The following is a 22,141-nucleotide window of genomic DNA, read 5'->3' as shown; positions in this document are numbered from 1 at the left end:
TTCACACAAATAAAGTCAAAAAAAAACATACAAATATTTATTGCGTTACCTTTTAGCGATTTTTCATGTACAGACACTAGCGCATGTGCGTTACTATGTGGCGAGTAGCGAATCAGGACATGCATGTAACCCATTTTAAGCCTATACGCTTCAAAAAAAATCCCTCAACAAAATGAATCGAAAACCGGTAAAAATAAACGTGTCCTTATATTTTATAGTCGGTATTTATCTTTCATATTAAAAACTCACCACCAACAGTATAATTTTTAATTATATTAACAGTACGAAAAATAAGATCATCAAAAAATGTAAATAACCAACGAAAACAGCCCAAATCGTCACGCCCCCAAACAACCGTCCAGATGCGGATTGATGCTTTCGAATGGAACCTTCCTACCACAAACAGGACACTCACACTCCTCCCCAACGGCAGTCAGATCAATCTCATCTCCATCCAGCAGAAGCGCCGAATCACTGGACTCAGTCGCCCTCACTCTTTCCCCCGGGCCCTCGTCATCATCCAGCAGCGCCTTGGCAATGGCCTCCTCACTGTAGCCACACTCGAGCAGCAACTTCCGGTTCTCTTCCCGCTCGAGTTCCCTCTGGCTGGGAGGTTTCTTCTCGACGACTTTTGGCTTTGGTTTGCTCGTTCCAGCTTTGGAAGTGGACGGCTGATTAGGATCGAATTTGACTTTGTCTTCTTCTTTCTTAATTTCCTTAACGTCCTCCTCACCGAGCATGATCGAGTAGCACCGTTCCAGATGCGAGGCCACTTGCGATCGCTTAATCTTCTTGAGGCACATCGGACAGGACACGATTTCGTCCTCTTCGCTGGCCGGCTTGTGCGTGGAGTTGTTCGAATTGAATTCTTCAATGAGGGCATCCTGCTCGCTGAAAAGCTCGTCAATGACCGAAGTATCGGTCAGGGAATCGTCCAAGGTGCCCAAATCGACCGCTTCGTCATCGTACTCGTCGTCGATGAGCACGATTTCCTCCATGTCGTCATCGGCAAACGATTCCATGATTTCCTGCTTAATCATATCCTGGCGTTCCTTCTTGATCCGATCGACATCGATCTCCTCGAAGATGTGATCGTCGGTGTCATCCGAAAGATCAACTACTGGCGAAGGTTCAGCGGCCGTTGAGATCTTAGGTTTCTTCTCCTGAGGCGGGAATTGGTCCAACAGGCGGCTGTTTCGACTGCTGCCCGGTTGACCGGCTCTGCTGGGGCCACTTGGGGCTCCTCCTAAAGTTTGTCCGCTTCCGGCGAAGAGTGGCGGCGAAAGTTTCCTCACTGGACTGGGCGATCCATCTTCGTTAAGATCTTTGAACTGTTTGACGTTCTTAAGGTTGCCTCCAGGTGGTACGACTGGATTGGCTTTCCTTACCGGCACTGGAGCTTCGACTGGTTCCGTTGAAGGTTTCCTGGTACTCTCGGAAGTAGGCGGCTTTCGAATGACCACTGTTCTTCCTCCCATGTTGGGAGCCGTCACCGTATAAGGTTTCTTAAAACCGTTCTGAGGATTGTTTCCCTTTCCCCCAGGGGTCATGAAGTAATTCGAAATACGATTCCCTTGCGGGGCTTTCACGGGACTCTTGGAACCCTTCTTCCCCGTCTGCGATGACGATTGACTCAAGGAACGTGGCTCATTTTCCTTATTTGCCGCCGCTTTCTTCCGTTTCGGTTCCGGTTCCTTAATTTTAATGAACTCCCCTCCGCAGGTTCGCTGATGCTCGGCAAACCAGAAATCCGACGGCCCGGGTTTGCGATTGGCCGTACGCTTAACCGTTCCGTAGAAGGGTGCCCTATTTCGACACGGTCCGTTGCACTTCCACCAGTGGGTCTTGTATAGATTGACCTCGTCGTGGAAGGTATGGTACACCTACGGTTAAGTGGAAATACGAGTTATTCAAATAATATAAATTGATATTATTGCATTATTAAAACAAGAATAAAATAGCTTAAGTGTGTACGGAATTAAATTGCACCACTTTTAATGGATTAGCTGCTTTGCCCTTGTCCACAGTTGATCAGCAGAAGTTTTCTCATTTTATTTTGTATGGGGAAAGGCATCTAACTTTAAATATTTTGTTAATGGAAGAGTTAATCGAAAAAATATTTGGTAGGCGTGATAGCCATCATCATTACGCACAACCGGTACCAAATATACTGCTTCGCGACTAAAAATGGATGGGCCAACGTGCGAAGTTCGATGTTTGACCAACTTCGCCGCGTCGCGAGTCACTTCGCTATAGTGCGCATCTATGCCCTCCACGGTGTGCATTATGCGCACTATTGAGAATCGAGTTGCGATGCGGCGAAGTTGGTCAAAAATCAAACTTCGCACGTTGGTTAACCCATTTTCTAACGCGAAGCAGTATATTTTTTCGAAAATAGTTCCCAATTTTGAGAAATAATTCGTTAGATGCATTTCGCCATACAAATGTTTTTCGCGTTACCTTTTAGCGATTTTTCGCGCATAGACACTAGCGCATGTGCGTTATTTTGTGGTGGGTAGCGAATCAGGCCATGCATGTAACCTACAGAGAGCGATAAGTGTAGTGTAGGGTAACGGTCGTATTTTGGACCCCCTAAGGAAGTGATTTTAGTTTTTTGTACCAATTAATTAATTGCACAGCGTAACCAAGTCAAAGAACATACCAAAATGTAGAGAAAATCTTCCTCTACGAGATAAAATGCCCATACGGTCATGAAGGATAAAAAAAATCAAAAATAATTGAATTGTGAAGCACTGTTTGTCATTATTTTGGACACACCAATACATTTTGGACCCTCAAAGTATATATTTTGGACCCCCGGCATTTTTTATCGTTTGGCGACAAAGTCCACGACACTGATTGTAAAATATACTTGCCCATAGTCTAATCAATCGATTGACAATGGAAAACCGAAGGAATTCTACGCCTTCAGCTCGGAAATTTGAAAAAAGTTTTTGTTTACATTTGAAAAATTTCTGACGGCTTCAATTTCTGTGTGTAACGTGTTGTAACGGTTGCTTGGATGAACCGATTAAATAAAATTAATTTCAGATGAAATAAACACATTTGCTATGTACAAACGGTTGATGCAAGTGCGGAATAGTCCTTTCTTTCTAAATGGCATGCGAATGGATTACCTGCTTTGCTCTTGACCACAGTTGATCAGCAGAAGTTTTCGCGTTTTATTCTGTATGGGGAAACGCATCTAACTGCGAATATCTCGTAAATGAAAGCTTTAATCGAAAACATATTTGGTAGACGTGATAGCTATCATCATCACGCACAACCGGCACCAAATATTTTTTCGAAAATAGTTTCCAACTTTGAGAAATAATTCGTTAGATGCTTTTCGCCATACAAATATTTTTCGCGTTACCTTTTAGCGATTTTTCGTGCATAAGTGTAGTATGCACCTGAAACGTAAAGCGCTCAAGTAAAATTTCTCCTTATTACCGAAGTAATTTTGACAGCTTATCCAGTATGAGCGAAATGTCACTTTTACTTGCGGAATAATTGAGCGGCACATTTTTCCGTACGGAAAAGTGACAGCTTCATTTGATTTGTACAGTAGGCGTTACCGATGTTACGAAATCAGCTCTACTTCTCAGCAGCGTACAGCTCAAGTAATTTCGGTAGCGGAATCATTCCTTGACCGTTTCTTGTCCTATCCTTTTGCACAGTACTTATGATCAGCGTACCGGCCAATAGACACTAGCGCAAGTGCGTTACTATGTGGCGAGTAGCGAATCAGGGCATGCATGTAACCCATTGAGTTGGTCTTTCGATTTAAACTGGTAAATTTTCAGGAAAATGGGCCAGGGGGTCCAAAATATATTGGTTACCCTAATTGTGAATTAAGAAATAGGGTAACCAATATATTTTGGACCCCTATATATTTTGGACCCCCTGGCCCATTTTCCTGAAAATTCACCAGTTTAAATCGAAAGATCAACTCAATTCGCATGTCATTTAGAAAGAAAGGACTATTCCGCACTTGCTAGCTTCACACTTTTTTCTAGATGCAGCAGATTCGAATATTTAATAACATCTTATTGAAGGATCACATTGAAGGATTGGGAGCAATAAAAATTCACAACTGGATTTCGTGAAGTCTGCAAAATTTATCCTTGAATGCATCATTTTGAAAATCTCTTAGCATGCCACATATTTATTTGAAACTGAAAAAATCGTAGGGTAAATCGTAGGAAATTCAATAATACAAAAAAATCGCAAGGATTTTTAAGATTTGGGATAAAGAATATGATTGTTGAGTTCCAAAGCAACTTATTATGTTGTTTGGTTCATTTCAGAAGAATTGTTGATTTGTATTTTCTAACGCTTTTATCGATAAATAATCGTAAAAATTATAGTTTTATATAAAAAATTATTATTATTGGACCACAATAGAGCAAATCTTCTATACAAATAAAAATGGAATGGTGTTTGTTTGTCACGAGGTGCCTAGAGAACGGGTCAACAGATTCACATGATTCACATGACAGGTAGAAAATGGTGAACGGTTGCGACGTGTTCGTGTAACAAAAAAGTTTTTCATAGTCTTCAGCATAGTCGAAGAAATTGGAGAAAACTTATCTGTCATTTTCTAGGCGTTTTTCAACAGCCTACTTGATAACAAGACAAAGTTTGCCGGGATCACAAGAAAACTAAAAAAAGCCTACTGATTCAACAATTATCAGTTTTTCAAAAACTTCGTATTTTGAAGAACTTTAACTTAAAATTTATCACTTCAATGGTGAAACGAAAACAAACCGAGTCTAATTATTTTACACGCAGATCAAGTCCTTTAAAATACTTCGAAATATCAATGACTCATTATGAGGCAATATTGCTCCAATATTTTGTTTTGTTTTTTTTTTTTTTTTTGTTGAAAAAATCACCCATTATACTCGTCTGGTCTGGAGATCTGTATTTCGAACAGATTTTGAATGAATAAGCATGCCAGTTCAACTCAACATTCGATCCAACTTAACTTCGAATGGACATATGGTCGAATGTAAAAAGTATGGAAACAGAGTATAGTCCGATTATAGCCGAGAATAGAACTTTGTCGCTAATACGCCTTTCAAAGCTTGTTCTGCGAGTCAGTACGAGCTGATCCCAGATGGAATTCGGCCATATGTCTGTTTTATCAAATGATCTTACAATAAACCAGAATAAACTTTCGACCAAATGTTATCCGACGAAATGTCATTCGACGAAGTATCCTAAAGCCGTTTCTCGTAAACTGCCGAAACTATGTTTCAGGAAGTTTTTGGTTTAGATTGCACACTGGTTCAGGTAGGTAATTTAGGCAAACATGCTGTTTCCGTTTCGATTTAATGATTTTAGATCCATAGTTGCTTCTGAGAATATCTTCAGAGCTTTCGGTACTACAAAGTGTATGCATAAAAAAATTGTTGAACGGTGATTGCAAGAGTGACGTATACGCCAACTTTTATATTTTAACGAATCATAAGTTGGTATGTTCAGCAAAATTGTAGAAAATGATCCTAGAAACAAATTTGCTGAACAAACTTTTTCTCGGCTTTGCTCAAGAGCCGAGGTAATTACCTCGGTATGTTTAATAGAAAATCTTTTTTTGCTCTATTTTTGAGTTATAGGAGAATTCGGGGCATAATGGACACATCAAGAAAATGCTTTTTTTTAAGACCATACAATGACATTTTTTTTTTTCAAATCACTCCCGGCTAGTTTTCAAGTTTGATATTAGTACCGTCAACGTACCAGTATCCGCTCATGTTCCAGTAGCCCGCTCACGAGCTTAAAAAGTAATGTAATTTGAGTAAATACACAAAAAAATGTCCACAGTATGATTCAATTTGTCGATTTGAACCGTATAGTGGCTATAATCTGCTAATCTGCTAATATCGACGCACCCCCGAGCCATGGCCAATCTGCGTTGTTTACACAAACATCCCTATAAACCCCACGCTGGGAAATACGTTTACCGAAAAAGACGTTATGAGGTTCTGCACTGCATTCTTGTATTGGATTTATTTTAATGGCATTGTTGTTAGCAATTCACAAAAAAGTGATAGAGAAAGAAAACATGATTTGTGCAGGCAGAGCCCCATAGGCCATGCTATACCAGTTAGCACGCCCGACGCCCACCGATGACAGAGTGGGTAGGCTCGCACCATCGTCCCGCCCTTCTACCTATTTTTGAGATAGGCAGTTCTGTCAGGGTGAAAATAGTTTTTAAGTCTGAACCAAATTAGACTGTTATATTGGATACTTCTCTCATTTAGCTGGAGGTTGCTGCAATCCTTCGTTGGTCCGTTGGTTCCGACGATCGTTCCCGTATCCGCGTTTCCTATATCCGGTTATTGTATATAATTTTATAGATATGGAGAAGTATAGCACGAACGCGAAGTAATGACCTTCCACTCCATCTTCAAGTGCTCCCCACAAGCCCAACACTTCATTCTGGCACTTTAGAATGTCCAGGTTGTAACTTGTTCACACAAGAAATCTGCCTCTGTTCTGCCGAGTTGGCAGAACGCGCCCGTACCCCATTCTGAACCAAAGGACAGGATTCAACTAATATCATGGTACCTTAACTACAAATACAAAAGCTACTTCTATGTTATTTCCACTACTACGCTCACGATAATTATGTTATGATCGTTAGAATAAAAACGGTAGAGGTTACTACTACATAACAGAAATACTACCCAAAGAACGCTAATGTTGCCAGTGTTGGTGTGGATGCAAGGTAGTGCAAAAATGTTTAGAGAATTAAATAAGTTATAAATTATAGCATTCTGTTCAAAAATATTATATTATTTTATAGAAGACAGTAAAGAATGAAACATTTCAGTAACAACAGCGCCATTAGTTTTCTAATTATTATACACTAGCTGTCCCGGCAAACTTCGTCTTGCCATAAAGTAGGCTGTTGAAAAATGTGATGAAATCTCCCATACAAAATGACAGATTGGTTTCTCCCGTTTTTCTGACTATTCAGAAAATTTACCTAGACTTTTTCTCTGTACGAACACGTCGCATCTCCTGCTGAATACAACAGTGAAAGAATTATGCAAATCTGTCGACCCGTTTTCAAGCCATTTCGTGACATACAAACACCATTCCATTTTTATTTATATAGATATATCAGTAATACTTCTCTAAATCCGCTACAACCTTACTAGATAACGCAATATTGTAAAATGCCGTAAATCAGCACATTTTGGAATATTTCTCAAACATTGGAAATTATTGTTTATGATGTTTTTAATTGCAATTATGAATATACAAAAAACAAATAGCGGAATGGGCATCGGATTTAGGCGATGCGCTGAATTAGGGCAACCCACAGTATTGGTCTTATGCCAAGGTAAGTATTACTACGTTGTTAGTAAACATAATATAAAAGTCTATTTTCAATGTGTGAGACGCAGAGACCACCCGCACCCACTCTTGCGCCTCGTGGACTATTGAAAACGACTTGTGTATATTGAACTAATACTACTATTAGAAATAGTGCTAGTGATGAAGGTGATCGTTGGTTTCCCAGTCTTGTTAGTGATTTGAGTGTTAGTAGAGACTGGTAGTAGGCCCTGCCGGTCCCTCCAGCATTACGCGTAGTTATCTGGTGTTAGATCATGCGACAGTAACTAAACTCATGCTGAAGGTGTGATAAATCAAGTGTAAAATATATTTAAGCATTGCAACACATGTCATTATATACCGTCGGACGGGGCTACTTTTGATTCCAGGGGCTACTTTGGACACTCACCTTTTGTATTTATTAGCAGCGTAAATATTAATCTGAGCAAGTTTGTGTCTTCAGCACTTTTATTAACCAATATATGCTCTACCACTAGGCATGATTTTTTCTTGGAACAACATCAACAATAACAGGATAAACAAGAAAACATTTCAAAAAAGCCCGAATAAATATTCACAAGGTATAAAACATTTGCTATACAAATATTGTTTGAATTTTACCCATGTCTTGGAAACTTATTGGGAGCATCACAAAACTATCGAATCGTCATGTTTCATGAAAATCTTGTGATTTGTTTTGCTTAAAATTGTTGTTTTATTAAAATAATTGATCAAAGGTCTTATTTTTGCGACTTTTATTTTATTATAATGCTTTGGTTTGTGTATTTTACAACATAAAAAAAAAAATGTTTGTAAAAGTGAATAGACATAAAACACATATATTTCAATACGTACCAATGCCAAATTCACAGCATTATCTCTAAATAACTATTTTTCGTCATATTTTACATGAATTTGTAGTACAGAACAGTTGCATCCTTCATATGCCTAAATTAAACTACTCTTAAGCCAGCTCTAAACTGCTAAGAAGCTAAAAGCATATTACAAAAGCAAACTTACTTCTTTACGATCTTGCTAAACTTTACTTCATAGATTGCGTTTTTAATGAAAATTACTTACTGGTATTAAATTAGTTACCGGTATTAATGTGATCCTTCAACATATCGTTCATATAACAGTAAAAATAGAAAAAAAGAGTTTTTGTACTTAACTCATTTATCATCGCAGTACCTAGTAGTTACGTCTTTCGTTTATGTAAACTTGAAAATCGAGCATTCGTAACTGATAGTTCCATTTAAGAGGAAGTTAAAAATTTAAGTTTCATACTGCAAACTGAGAATAGTGAATGGCATGTTTCGTTGAAATTTGTTATATATGTGTAATTGATTCTAGCTTTGCAATTTTCTACATTAAGCTTATCAATGAAAAACGTTCCATAACATCCCAGTGGACGACAATTTATTGAATCAGTTTGAAAGTTATAAGGAAAAATCATTTCATTAGCAAATTGTGAAAATGTCCAAAGTAGCCCCTTTTTTGTCTTGAAGGACACACTTTTTTCGCTATTCAAGCATTTTTGTTATTTCTTGATGGATTTGCCTCATATTTTGCACATTTGTTACGTACATATACAACTTAAATATAGGCAAAAATTATCAACATCTATCCATAATTCTAAGAGTTACAAATCATCAAAGTTAAAGAATGTGAAAATAATGTCAAAAGAAGCCCCGTTTGACGGTAACTTAAACTACTAGATTAACTTACATTTTATAAGTTATATTTACGATTAATTTTCGCGATCAATAAACATTAGAGTAATTTCACAATATCAACAATATGTCATGCCAACTTGATTAATCACCGTCAATCCCATCACCCAAGGGCAGGGAATTTGTCGATTTGAACCGTATAGTGGCTATAGTTTTACAATTTACTTTGTGCAAACATAACTTTTTTCAGTGTGAGCGGGCTACTGGAGCATGAGCGGATATTGGTGCACTGATGGTACGACGTGTTACATTCATTCATGGTAATAAAAATCATATCATATGCCAGAAAAGTGAGATAGAAAATTAGGTCCAAAACAAGGCTAGTAAAAAGGTATCGGGGCAAAATGAACACTTGCATCAAATTTAATGATTCCAAAATATTCAATGTCTGTCAGTCGTTCCGATGTGTAAAACGGCTATCCCTCTATCATAAGAGCTAAAAGAACCTTGCTGGGTTCGTTATTTTGCTCAAAAATTAGATTCTCCTACCGCCTTGCTTATATGCCAATTTGAACAAGAGAAAAACTTAGTCAAATTTTCAAGGACAATTGAAGCAAAACATAAACTTTCTTACCGTCTAACATTTCAAATGCAATACAGATTTCATGCAGTGTATGAACTTTTGATAAAGTATGCATATTCTCAGAGATTGAGGGGGTGTCGATCTTTATGTACTTTATTCTTGGCAGTACTGTATGGTTATGGATTTTACTAGTTAAGTAAATCCAGAACCTTGACCTTGTAGAAAGTTCCGTCAAATTCGATAAAGTTCCAGCGGTTCCAGCTTCCCATCACCGGAATCGAAGAAAGGATTATCTCGGTCGCATGTCTTTTTTTTCGTGTCTTGATGTGAAGGAAGTGTTACGAAAATCGGACGCGAAAATTTTTCGCTGCCGTCAACATTTTTTTTGTGCTTATATATTATTTTATAGTATATCGAAATGCTCATGTATTGTTAATAAAAGTTGTAGTGAAAAGTGAATAGTGAATCACTATTAGTGATGTGACTTGTGTGCCGTTTGTCGGGATCCAGCTTTTTATACTTTATTTTGGCTGCCGTAGTGTGAAATTAATGAAATACAGTGATACCTCCATGAGTCGATGTTCCATGACTCGATATCGACTCATGGAACCATACTAAAAACAAAACTTCATGGTTACTATGATGGTCCCTAGAAACAGCTTTCCAAAGGATTGCTGTTCCATAACTCGATATTTCCATGAGTCAATGGTCCCTTCAATATCGACTTATGGAGGTTTCACTGTAGGGATAGCGGAAGCGGGATTTGTAGGTTTGAACGATGAACAAGCACGGATTGAGCAATGTTTTTAAGGATACTGCAAGCATCTGGTGAGTTCGTTCCTTGTCAAAAGAAACCTCAAAATTGTTTTGATGTAACGAGTTGTAACCAGATTCTCGCGTTTCGGAGTGCTCTATGTTTCTTCGGTTCTTGTGTAGGCTTGTATGGCCATCGGGTTGATACGGAGCTAACGATGGTTTCTGAACGAAGATTTTTTTTTTGCTTATTCGGAGTGCGATGATTTACCCGTTGTAGCAAGTCGCGTGTCGTAGAATTTTTTTTATTCGGACTGTGATTTTTTCAGTTTGCACGTTTCGGTAGGTCAATCGTTTTTTTTACAATGCGATAATCCCTCAAGAGTAAAAAAGCAGAAAACTACTACCGTTAATCAATTAGTTTTTTTTTTACGCGAAACAACATTTTTCATACTGTAAATACCATATTGTTTCTCTCTTGATTGCCGGCATTCAAGAGATTAAATTAAAAATAATTAAACAATCAATGCTCTGGGTCTATCGCTAGCTTCTCAGGCGAATCCTGACCTGAAACTCCTCCCAACCTCCAACCCCGTAGCACTTATGAGGGTGTCGCTGAGTCGGTGGTCTCTAATTAAGTAAGTGCTACATCAACATTTCCTTTCCCTATCCCAAGTTACGGTAAAGATGGGCGTGGCCGGGAATAGCAGTATTCATGGTTTTGGTACTCTTGTTTGAGATTGGATAAAGGTTAACTCCCAAGCCTTATTCCGGAAAGCAATCTGAATGAGATTATCAAAGAAAAAACATGAATAGAGCTAGTATCCAATCTACGAAGTATACCGTAACTACGCTAACGCTAACGCTAAGTAGCGAATCAGGCCATGCATGTAACCCATTGATGATTTGTAGAATGACTTTTCTGGAAACCAAACTGCTCATGCGGGATGATGCGAGTGGTTTCCATGTGCTGTCAATCCGAGGCAGAATTACGTGGGAAGAAAACTTATTGGTCTGTAGTTCGATGGTAACGTTACTTCCTTATTAGGCTTGGGGACAGCAACAACTATTGCATGTTTCCAAACAGCTGGAAAATAGCAAAGCTTCGTGCAGGCAGAGAAAATTTTCGAGAGAAACACTCGAGCTTTTCGTGGGAGTTTTTTCAGCACACAGTTTCTTATCCTGTCACGCCCAGGAGCTTTATTTGATTTTAGTTTGCGGATGGTCTTGTCTACTTCTCTAGGACTAACTAGTCAATCGTTGTCCGCAGGAAGTTCCGAACGGGTAACTTGTTGGATGGAACGTTCGACGGCGTGCATGGTCGTCGGCCATTTAATTGTTATGTGATTTTTCGAACGTCGTTGCAAGAAAATTGGCTTTCTCGGCTGGAGAAGCATAGAAAAGTTCCCCACTACGTAGTGGAGGACTGTATTGACATGAATGTTTTAATGCTTTCGATATTCGCCACATTTTGTTGTCACCATGTTGCAGAGTGGAAAGCGTGTCTTGAAATTTTTTAAATTGAGATTTGGCGCATTTGTATCGAATGCGGTTGTTCAACATTGAAACTATTTCCTTTAAGGTGATTATAAAACGAAGCCAAACTTTGAATTTTCAAATGCACAAGACGAGAGAATCTGACAACAGTTCACGTAGAAAACCAATCAAACTGCTTGCTTGCTGGTGGTGACCAATGGGATAGATTGTCTACGCGGAGCGCTGTTTCGTTCTCTAGTCTTGTGCTCTTGAAAATTTGAGGTGTGGCTTCGTTCTATAATCATCTTTAAGAACGTATTTCTCGATCTCATCCATTGTCGTCGGCGACAATTTCGTAGTTGAATTAGTTGTAAAGTTTCCTCAGGAATGCAAGCGACTTCGTATGCCCGCGGGATTATTTCTGGGACGGCAATACACAGAGCTTCCAGAATAACCTCTTTGAAAAAGGAGAGAGCAGAATCTACCTTAGCTGAGTCCTTGATGTCGGCGATGATAGGATCAGTAAGATCGATTATGTCGTTAACTGTACTCTGGAATGTGACCCAGTTTGCACGTTCGTAGCAGCGTATGGTGAAAGTCTACTGTGTGAGATGTTCAGAAAGACTGACTTCAAAGGTGATGGGTAGATGATCTGACGGAAGCTCATTGTGCGTAACCGGTTTAGTCATGTCGAGTAAATTGTTGGACAATACGATGTCGATAGTTGATGGGCGACCTCTTCCAGGAGGAAGATACGAAGGTGAGTCTGGATAGTGGACAAAGAAACCCCAGCGGGTAGCTCGATCGTTTAAAAGATTTCCAGCTTTGCTGTTCGAGAAACAGTTCCACTTCCGGTGCTTGGCGTTGAGATCCCCAATTACGAGGAATGGGTTCAAACGGTTCGAAATAGTGCGGATGTCCCGGCTAAACAGAGACCAATCTGAGCATCGTCTGTGACCCGGAAAGTATGCAGCTATGTGAAGTTGACGCTGGGGTAAGCAAATGGAAATGCCAACAGTTTCTATAATTTTGGTGTTTGTTTTCGGGTGCACGACGTTAGGGATAACGACGTTAGGCATAATTCCCAAAAGAAAATGTTTGTGTGAAAAGTGAGCTGTTTTTTTTTTTGGTAATTGTTTAGGGTTTCAAAGATCAAAAGTGTGTCTTTTGAAATACGATTGCCTTGCAGTCGTTCAATAGTTGTGAATCCTTTGAGGTCTATTTCTAGGACAAAACTTGATTAAATTATTAGCATGAATGGTTACTTCGGCAAAGCAAACATTTGATTAACATCTGTAGAAGTGCTCTTAGAACACTAAGCTAAGAGCTTGAGTTGGGGTTGTAATGCCAAGAATATGAACGATGCTGTAACTGCTGCTCATCTTTTGAGTTGTACACATATTATTGGCAAATTTTACATCAGAGTTTATCCCTTCTTTAAATGAATTACCTGTTTTGCTCTTGTCCACAGTTGATCAGCAGAAGTTTTCTCATTTCATTTTGTATGGGGAAAGGCATCTAACTTCAAATTTCTCATAAATGAAAGCAAAAATCGAAAAAAAAAAATTTGGTAGGCGTAATAGCCATCATCATTGCGCACAACCGGCACCAAATATTTTTTAGAGAATAGTTCCCAACTACCATCATTTCCTTCGGCATTCAAAAATTGCAACCTGAACAAAACTTATGGACAAAAGGCTAAGTTTTCGTACATTCTTCTTTCTGGCATTACGTCCCCACTGGGACAGAGCCTGCTTCTCAGCTTAGTGTTCTTATGAGCACTTCCACAGTTATTAACTGAGAGCTTAGTATGCCAATGACCATTTTTGCATGTGTAAATCGTGTGGCAGGTACGATGATACTTTATGCCCTGGGAAGTCGAGAAAATTTCCAACCCGAAAAGATCCTCGACCGGTGGGATTCGAACCCACGACCCTCAGCTTGGTCTTGCTGAATAGCTGCGCGTTTACCGCTACGGCTATCTGGGCCCCAGATAAATACATAATTTCACTGAATAATAGGCTAATATTATCAAAGAAACCTGGAAACAGGGTTGCGATGGATCTTCTTCGTGAACAATGATCGACGCATCTTCGCGATCCAACATTCGCCAAAATTCATTTTTCATTTTTGCGTCACGAAGAGCATCGCAAAAAGCGAATGGATGCAACGCCGAAGAAGCAAAATGAACACACCGATAAGTGGTTCGCGAAGCCTTTCCACTCGTAGGATTCATTTATCCACGCGCTGTTCATTCTCGTGATTCATTGCAAGGCTGCTTCTTCTCGTAAAGTCAAGCAAACACTCCACGCTAAGCCAGCTCCACGTAGCGCATGTGTAAAAACTACACAGAATGAGGCAACCAATGCAGAACTGGCTGGAGTGGAAATTCTGAGTAGGTCGCACTCATTCTGTGAGTTGCCGACGTTTTGGCCTTCGGCTGTCCGGGATCGATGGAAACGGAACTGTCAATGATATCCCGCGTGGCAGCAAACAGTTGGCCGTTGGTAAGATGGGGAGTTTTCTGAGATGTTTTCTAGCGAAAAGCCGGAAGATGGTCGCAAATACGAAAGTTTTTTCCCCATTTGCTTCCGCTTCGGCTATTCAAATGATAAAATCTCTGAAAATCTTTAAAATTGGAATGTTTTATTTTTATGTTTTCAGAAGCAAAACAAAAATGGAAACGAATTCCGCATTCCAAGCGTTCCTCCCCTGTGCGCAATTCACTTATTCAGTTTTGTTTACCACCGTTTGCACAAAACTGTGTACAGCCCCTTTGCACATAATCTGTGCTGCACGAAAAGAGGCCAATTTTGTGCGCTCGGCACTCATTTTTGAGCGGAGCAAGTTTACCGTGATTGTTGCAAGCCCGCATGAAGATGATCGAAATGAATATTTTCCTGTTCTTCGCGAAGAGCAGGCAGCGTGGATCGTACCGTTCACATTATCGAGCGATGGAAAATCACCCGATGATAGCGTCGGGAGAAACAGCGATCCGAAAATGAAACACGAACGAATGAAGCACCCGAACGGTTGTTTGTGTTTATTCGCAGATTCTGTTTTGATGCCTACGAAAATTCATCGTGCCTCGCGTTTCCGATCGTTGTTCAGCAACATTGCCTGGAAATAAATTTTACCAACACCTGGGCGTTATTCACGCAAATTCCTTGAAAAGATTATAAAAAGACAGGGTTTTTACCAAATCTTGGATTTGTTAAGAATTCTGGACACGACTTTCACGGATAACATTGGTAAGGTTCTCACAGAATTTCCACACGATTCCATAGACTTCTAGCCTGGATTTTCATCGAATTCAATACATAATTTTCTAAAACCCTGGGAAAGATTACAATATACCACTAAATAACATTTTGCTAGAACCTAAAGCGAATTTATAATACAATTTTTAGCAGCTTACTTTTGCCATGCTTGTTAGTACTCTCAAAGATTTCAAGGTTGCATTTTGAAATGGTTTTTGAGTAAGATTCCGAAAAATCACGATTCTTGTAAAATTCTGTACATTCTGACCAAGATTATCGTAAAATCTTGATCAGGATTATAGCACATTTCTGACAGAATTCAGAGTTTGATTTTTATAAAAACTTGGGCATTATTCGCACAGGACCCAATTTTTTTGGGATTGATTCTTCAAAATATTATAGTTTTTGAAGAAACTCTCACAACATTTCAACAATTCTGCTGGATGAATGATAAAAGTAATTATCTATTTTTCGATTTCTTCGAATGAAATTTGCTTCATTCACTGATTTTTGTCAGATTTTGTGAACTTCATTTATTTACTTTTGTCAGATTTATGCGAAAAGGTATTTTTTTTTTTTCATGTGGCCCGCGACACAAAATTGTTTCTGTTATTTGGCCCGCGGTTCAAAAAGGTTGGGCAGGCCTGCTCTAAACTCACTTTTATAGAACATTATAATTCTTATTATTCTTATTAACAAAGCGAACAGCATGCTTGGCTTCATTAAGAGATTCAGTAACAATTTTCAAGACCCATATACTATTGAACTATTGTATATTACATATGTAAGACCAATTCTGGAATACTGTCACCTAGTATGGAACCCGTACCATGTCTTACAAGAAGAACGCATAGAATCTGTACAGAAGCAATTCCTTTTATACGCCCTTCGGAAATTGAATTGGACTGTACTGCCACTTCCGTCGTATGAAGCACTTTGCATGCTCATCAACTTGGAAACACTTAAGCAACGCCGGGAGTTCGCAATGGTTCTCTTTATAAACAACATTATTTCGAACCGTGTAGACTCTGATGCACTTCTTTCCCAACTAAACTTCTACACACCCTCTCGGCATTTAAGAACAAGAAAATTATTTTCAGAAAAATCATGCAGGACGCATTATGCTCAAAACGGACCAATAAACCGTATGATGCGTCAGTATAATGTACATTGCGAATTCATTGGCATTACTATGTCCAAAGAGCAGCTCAAAACACGACTAAAGAACAATAGAAGTAATCCTTAGTATTTAAGAAATTATTGTAATTATTGTGAGTAGTCTACCTATGCTTGACTAAATAAATAATTCAATAAGGCTGATACAAATATTAAATTTCTTTTATGTCCGAGACCACTTGGAAGGTACGAGGGGGGGATAAAAATAAATAAGGAACAAATAAATAAAAATGAAAAAAAAGTTATTTTTTCGAATTTTTATTTTTAATGATAGTTGTTAAACTGTTTTTAATCGTCCTCTGGATCATTATTTTACTTGTTTTTTACTTTGTAAATTGAAAAAACCTAACTGATGGGGATTTTTTTATTATTATCGGACAATTTGGGCCGGAGGTTCTCCGATTTGCATGAAATTTTCACCAGAGGTAGAGCTCGTGGATACATGACCAAAAGTGAAATTCAAAAAAATTATAGTGGCCTGTTTTCCCGGAAAACTCTAGATGAATTTTCACGATTTCTCTATATACCTCAAACTTTGAAAATTCATATCTCCTGAACTATGCATCGTAGAACAAAAGTTTTTTAGTGAAATCGAAAGGAAATTTTCTCAGCAATCTATTAAAAATATAAAAAGAAAAACATTTCTCGGAAAATTTTTCATCGTGGAGAAAATTGTCGGAAAAATAGCGTAAAAACTATCGTCTGTGTCATGAAAAATTTTCAAAAAAATATTTTTTGTTTCATCAATCCATACTCTAACTTTCGTCCATAGACGCCAAAGTGGTATCTTTTACCGTTTAGGCAACAGAACTGAAAAACCGATGACCACCCGCACGCTTCCCATAGGAAAATGTGTTCTATTGTGGGCCTCATAACCGTGCGCTAACGGCGGCAGTAATTTACACGCATTGTAAGTGTAACGCAGTAAACCATCCTTTCCTTTCCAGTCAGAAGAAGCTTTTCGTCAATCGGAGCACTCTCCTTTGGTCTGTTGGGTGTTTTGTATGTCCTTTATTCGTAACCTTTACTATTGAGACCAACAGTCTTTAATTGAAAACGATCCTAACATTTAGGTAAGAGGAACTGACCCTCAGCAAGCATAGGAAAATTCACTCACTCACCCGAACGCCACCGATGAAAAATAGCAAACAATCTGCTGCTATCGAACATTCAGTGATAGCTGAACCGTCCTAGGCGGAGTGTAGCATGAAAGCGTCAAAACCGATTGTGTAAAAGCTAAGAGAAGTGAATACCAATACATTTGTATCTGCGAGGCACGAGTTAATGCACTTAGCATCCATTCGCCGAATTTCGGTATTGCATTCGACTGATCAGATGCCGTTTTTTGTTTCATTTAGTGCTCGCCGAAGAAGCAGAGTGGGCACTGGAAATTGAAACGTTCGGCTTGGTTAAAAAACGGCTTTCTCGCTCCCGACTATGTGTGGAAGCGATTGAGGGAAACACAATTACTGAGTGAGTGTTTCCCATGCTTGACCCTCAGTATCATACAGTTGCCAAGCAAAAATAATATTTATGCATACATAAAGTGCTATTTGTAATTTTCTTGCTTTTTTCAAATTTTGTTCAATTTATCAAATGATTAGATTATTAACTAAAAGCGCGCGAATAAATTTTCAGTTTTGTTATCTAAACAAAGTGATATATTTGAAATAAATTCTGATTGTTCCTTGGAAGAATATAGTATAGTATTTGCATGTATATAATATCAATCAACTGTATAACACTCAGGGACGCTATCTATTGTTCCATTGATGGCTGCTGTGGAATATTCCACTGCCAGTCAGCGTGCAGCCTCTACAGTTGGCGCCAACCCAACAGCGCGCCAAACTGTATTTTGAAGCGTACGCGCGTAATGAATAATTATTGTATGTTTTGTCTGGCCGTATCGTGCGTCTATATAAGGCGCACCCATTGAATTTGTAAGAATGTAGTTTCTTTCGTTTCTCCGCCGAGTAGGCATGCTGCCTCTCAGTGGTAATAAATCTGTTAAAGTGAAGCCGTTCGCTTGATTTGCCGTCCGTTGGATCGTAAAAGACACAACGTAGGAAAGACGTCCTGGCCGAAATAACATATCTATATAAATAAAAATGGAATGGTGTTTGTATGTCACGAAATGGCTCACGAACGGGGCAACGGATTTGGATAATTCTTCCCCCATTTTGTTCGTCAAGGGTTCCGATGTGTTTGTGTCTATAAAAATCCCAGGATATTCACCGGGAAAGTTGAAAAAACAAGCGCGATCGAAACTGTCATTTTATATGGGATGATCAAAAGTGTTTTTCAACAGCCTACTTGATGGCAAGACGAAGTTTGCCGGGACCACTAGTTAACAATATATTTATAAGTTTTTAAGGGGAAACAGTTCGGAATCAACTTTTAAGATTGCACTGAAACTTCAAACGCAAAAATCTCGTGATGAAAGCATCCAACAACAATGTACTTTTTATTTTGGCTTTGTGCACTAGCAGAAAGCTTAAAATAAGAAGATCATAAACGTTTGCCCACTATTTCTACAGTTTTGTGCCCTTGAAAACGTGAGTAGGGGTACAAGTCGGCCATTTTGCCGGCCATTTTTGGATTCCGAGATGTTTTACCTTAAAGAAAGTGGATCTTGAGATTTGATCCTTCAAACGTTACCATAATGATTGATTGTAACAAGAACTTCCCGTGCGACTTTCATAGAGGCTGTTAGCTTTAACACTAAACGTTGCTGATGAAGGGCACAAAAAACACCCAACTGACCAATGGAGAGTGGTCCGATTGACGAAAAGCTTCTTCTGACTGGAAAGGAAAGGATGGTTTACTGCGTTACACTTACAATGCGTGTAAATTACTGCCGCCGTTAGCGCACGGTTATGAGGCCCACAATAGAACACATTTTCCTATGGGAAGCGTGCGGGTGGTCATCGGTTTTTCAGTTCTGTCGCCTAAACGGTAAAAGATACCACTTTGGCGTCTATGGACGAAAGTTAGAGTATGGATTGATGAAACAAAAAATATTTTTTTGAAAATTTTTCATGATACAGACGATAGTTTTTACGCTATTTTTCCGACAATTTTCTCCACTATGAAAAATTTTCCGAGAAATGTTTTTCTTTTTATATTTTTAATAGATTGCTGAGAAAATTTCCTTTCGATTTCACTAAAAAACTTTTGTTCTACGATGCATAGTTCAGGAGATATGAATTTTCAAAGTTTGAGGTATATAGAGAAATCGTGAAAATTCATCTAGAGTTTTCCGGGAAAATAGGCCACTATATTTTTTTTGAATTTCACTTTTGGTCATGTATCCACGAGCTCTACCTCTGGTGAAAATTTCATGCAAATCGGAGAACCTCCGGCCCAAACCTGTCCAATAATTTAAAAAAATGCCCTGATGTCAAAAAAAATGATGAATCTTTTTTTTTCTCCCCTTCAAAATTTTCGGATTTTTGAAGGGGGGGGGGGGTGACATAAAAGAAAATTAATATTTGTATCAGCCTAAATTGCTTAGATGAATCGAGGATCAAAATTTATGAAAAAATTCAGGAATAACAAACTGGAATAATTTATACAGGAACTCCTTGAAGATATCTCGTGGGATTTCTTGAAAAAATCCATGATAGAATTTCTACAAAAATCTGCAAATTTGGGAATTTTCTTTGAAAAAATCTACTAGAAAAACCTCTGGAGCAACTCCTGGAATGGCAGGATCTTTTCGTAATGGCAATTTTCTTGACTTTCTTGGGCAGAGTATCATCTTACCTGTCACACGATATACCAGTGCGAAAATGACAAATTTGGGCAAGAAAGCTCTCAGTTAATAACAGTGGAAGTGCTCATTGAACAGTAAGCTAAGGTGCAGGCTCTGTCTCAGTGAGGACGTAATGCCATAAAGAAGCAGAAGGTAGCTGGGAAAAATTTCAGGCTGAACCCTATGAAAAATACTAGAGGAAGTTGCATTTCATGCAGCATATTCCTTTCAAAGGGGTCGTCCATAAACCACGTGGTCATGTTTGGGGAGAATGGGGGTAGACTCTGGCCAAAGACCACGGTCCACACAAATTAAAAAAAAAAAAATGTATGGGCAAATAACCATGATGGGGGTGGGGGGTGGTTTTCTTGTAATCCTGAAGAGGATGAGGAAAAGGAATTTCTGAAGAATACCTTGAAGATGCCCTGGAAGTGTTTCAGAAGAAATTTTTAGAGAAGAAATTGCTAGTGATAATCGCGTAAGTCGCTGAAAGTTTCTTTGGAGCTATAGAATTTTGCACTAGGGTTCAATACAAGAAGAAGGGGGAAAATAGTGACTTTGGAGAATATTTTGGATACAAAAAAAACTGCTCTAAAGTCTTTCAATGAAAATAGAGACTTTTTAAGACTTGATTTGAAATAGAGAAAAAGGCTCCAAAAAGAGACTTGCTTCCAGCCCTACTGTAGCAATTCATGGAATAGTTCCTGGAATTATTTAGAGAAGAATACCTGCGGTAATAAGTGCAAGAATTCTTGGAGGAATGGTGGATTAATTTCTGGAAAGATTACTAGGAAAATATCCTTCAGAGATTGTCAGAGAAGAATTCTTGGAGAAATATTTGGGACATCTCTGCAAGAATCCCTAGATAAACCTTTAAATCCCGAAGAAATATCAGGATAAATGGTTTGAAGAATCCCAAAAATAACCGCAATGCACAAAAAAGGGTAATGAGATGAACCAGCTTGAGGTCAAAAATCTTTATAAAAATAAATCTTCAAATCTTCCAAACCCCACCACCTAACTTACCGTAATATTCGTCCCAGCGATCCGATTGATTCCGTGCATAATCTTCTTAAAGTTCGGTCCATGGCCACCGTTTCCCTCGCGAATCCCCAACACAAAGCAATAAGCGTGGATCATTTCGTGCAGCAACGTTTCCACCAAATCCTTCCGTGCCCTCAATTTCAAAAGCGGTTCGCTCAACCGGATTATGCAACTCCTCCCGAGCCGATTGGACCTCTGGTAGCAAATTCCCGCGCAGCTGTACATCTTCTTGCTCCATTCCAGCTCCACGCACGAAAGCTTCCCCTGGAAGAACTTCCGGTCGAAGATCGGAAACAGGACGTGAATGTCCGGCGTCGGATCGACCACCTCCCAGTCCGGGTGGACCAAGTTCTGGGTGTTGTTCAAGTAGTCCGCGCTCATCGTAAGTAGGGCATCGTTTTAGTATCTGGAAGTAGAGGAAATAATAGTAAATTGGATAATGAAGCGAAGAAATCTTACCGACAATAAAATCAGGAGCCGGATTTCTAACAGCCAAATTTCTTTGTTTTGGTTGATGACGGTTTGCATTTCTTTCGATGATTGATGACTAATTTTGACATTCGAACTCGTTTGAAGCGGCGTTTGACTGATTAGTCCGAACGGAATCTCTGCACCCTGGAAAATTTCTACTCGGCAAGCCTCGTTTGATAAATGATTCGTGCTGTAAAATTTCACCATAGAGCTTAGTGACATTTGAACACGGAGAGGACTGGCAGCACTGGCTGAGTGAAAGATGTACATTTTTTTTCGTGGTCTTAAAATAGTGAAAAATGTGTGAAAATATCATAGTAAAAATGAAGAAAAATATGTATCCCAAAGAAGAAAAGTGCATAGTCGCGAGTGATAGTTGAATCGAAGTCGAAAAATTTATGGAAAGTGTCTTAATTTGGATTTTCAAAACGAGAGATTGTGGCGTAAAAATGGATGCCCGCAGCGTGAGTGGGGAAAAATAAGCGCGGTATCAGTAGTGGTGTTAGTGGAAGATAGCACGGGCGAAAGTGATGTGGTGTGAGAGCGAAATATGTGGAAGATTCCTGCTCAGTAAAAGGAGAGGTAGAATATCGTCGAAAAC

The 22,141-nt window shown here is 39.0% G+C and overlaps 1 protein-coding gene across 2 annotated transcripts; it reads right to left on the bottom strand.

Moving 5' to 3' along the window:
• Positions 1–253: 253 nt before the first annotated feature.
• LOC5580016 (sprT-like domain-containing protein Spartan) lies at positions 254–21,645 on the bottom strand. 2 transcript variants are annotated; one of them, XM_021857660.1, is made up of 3 exons: positions 21,533–21,645; positions 21,052–21,475; positions 254–1,883 (listed from the first exon to the last, which is right to left on the bottom strand). In XM_021857660.1, exons 2-3 carry the CDS (start codon positions 21,448–21,450, stop codon positions 339–341), a joined length of 1,944 nt encoding a protein of 647 aa, XP_021713352.1. In that variant the 5' UTR covers positions 21,451–21,475; positions 21,533–21,645; the 3' UTR covers positions 254–338. The 2 variants fall into 2 exon arrangements, with proteins under 2 accessions (XP_021713352.1, XP_001653897.2); XM_001653847.2 differs by having other exon boundaries at positions 21,529–21,632.
• Positions 21,646–22,141: the final 496 nt, after the last annotated feature.

This window comes from Aedes aegypti, chromosome 1 (genome assembly GCF_002204515.2).
Source record: "Aedes aegypti strain LVP_AGWG chromosome 1, AaegL5.0 Primary Assembly, whole genome shotgun sequence".
NCBI lineage: Eukaryota > Metazoa > Arthropoda > Insecta > Diptera > Culicidae > Aedes > Aedes aegypti.
Note: the sequence above shows the minus strand (reverse complement) of the source record. Positions and strands in the feature narration are given on the sequence as shown.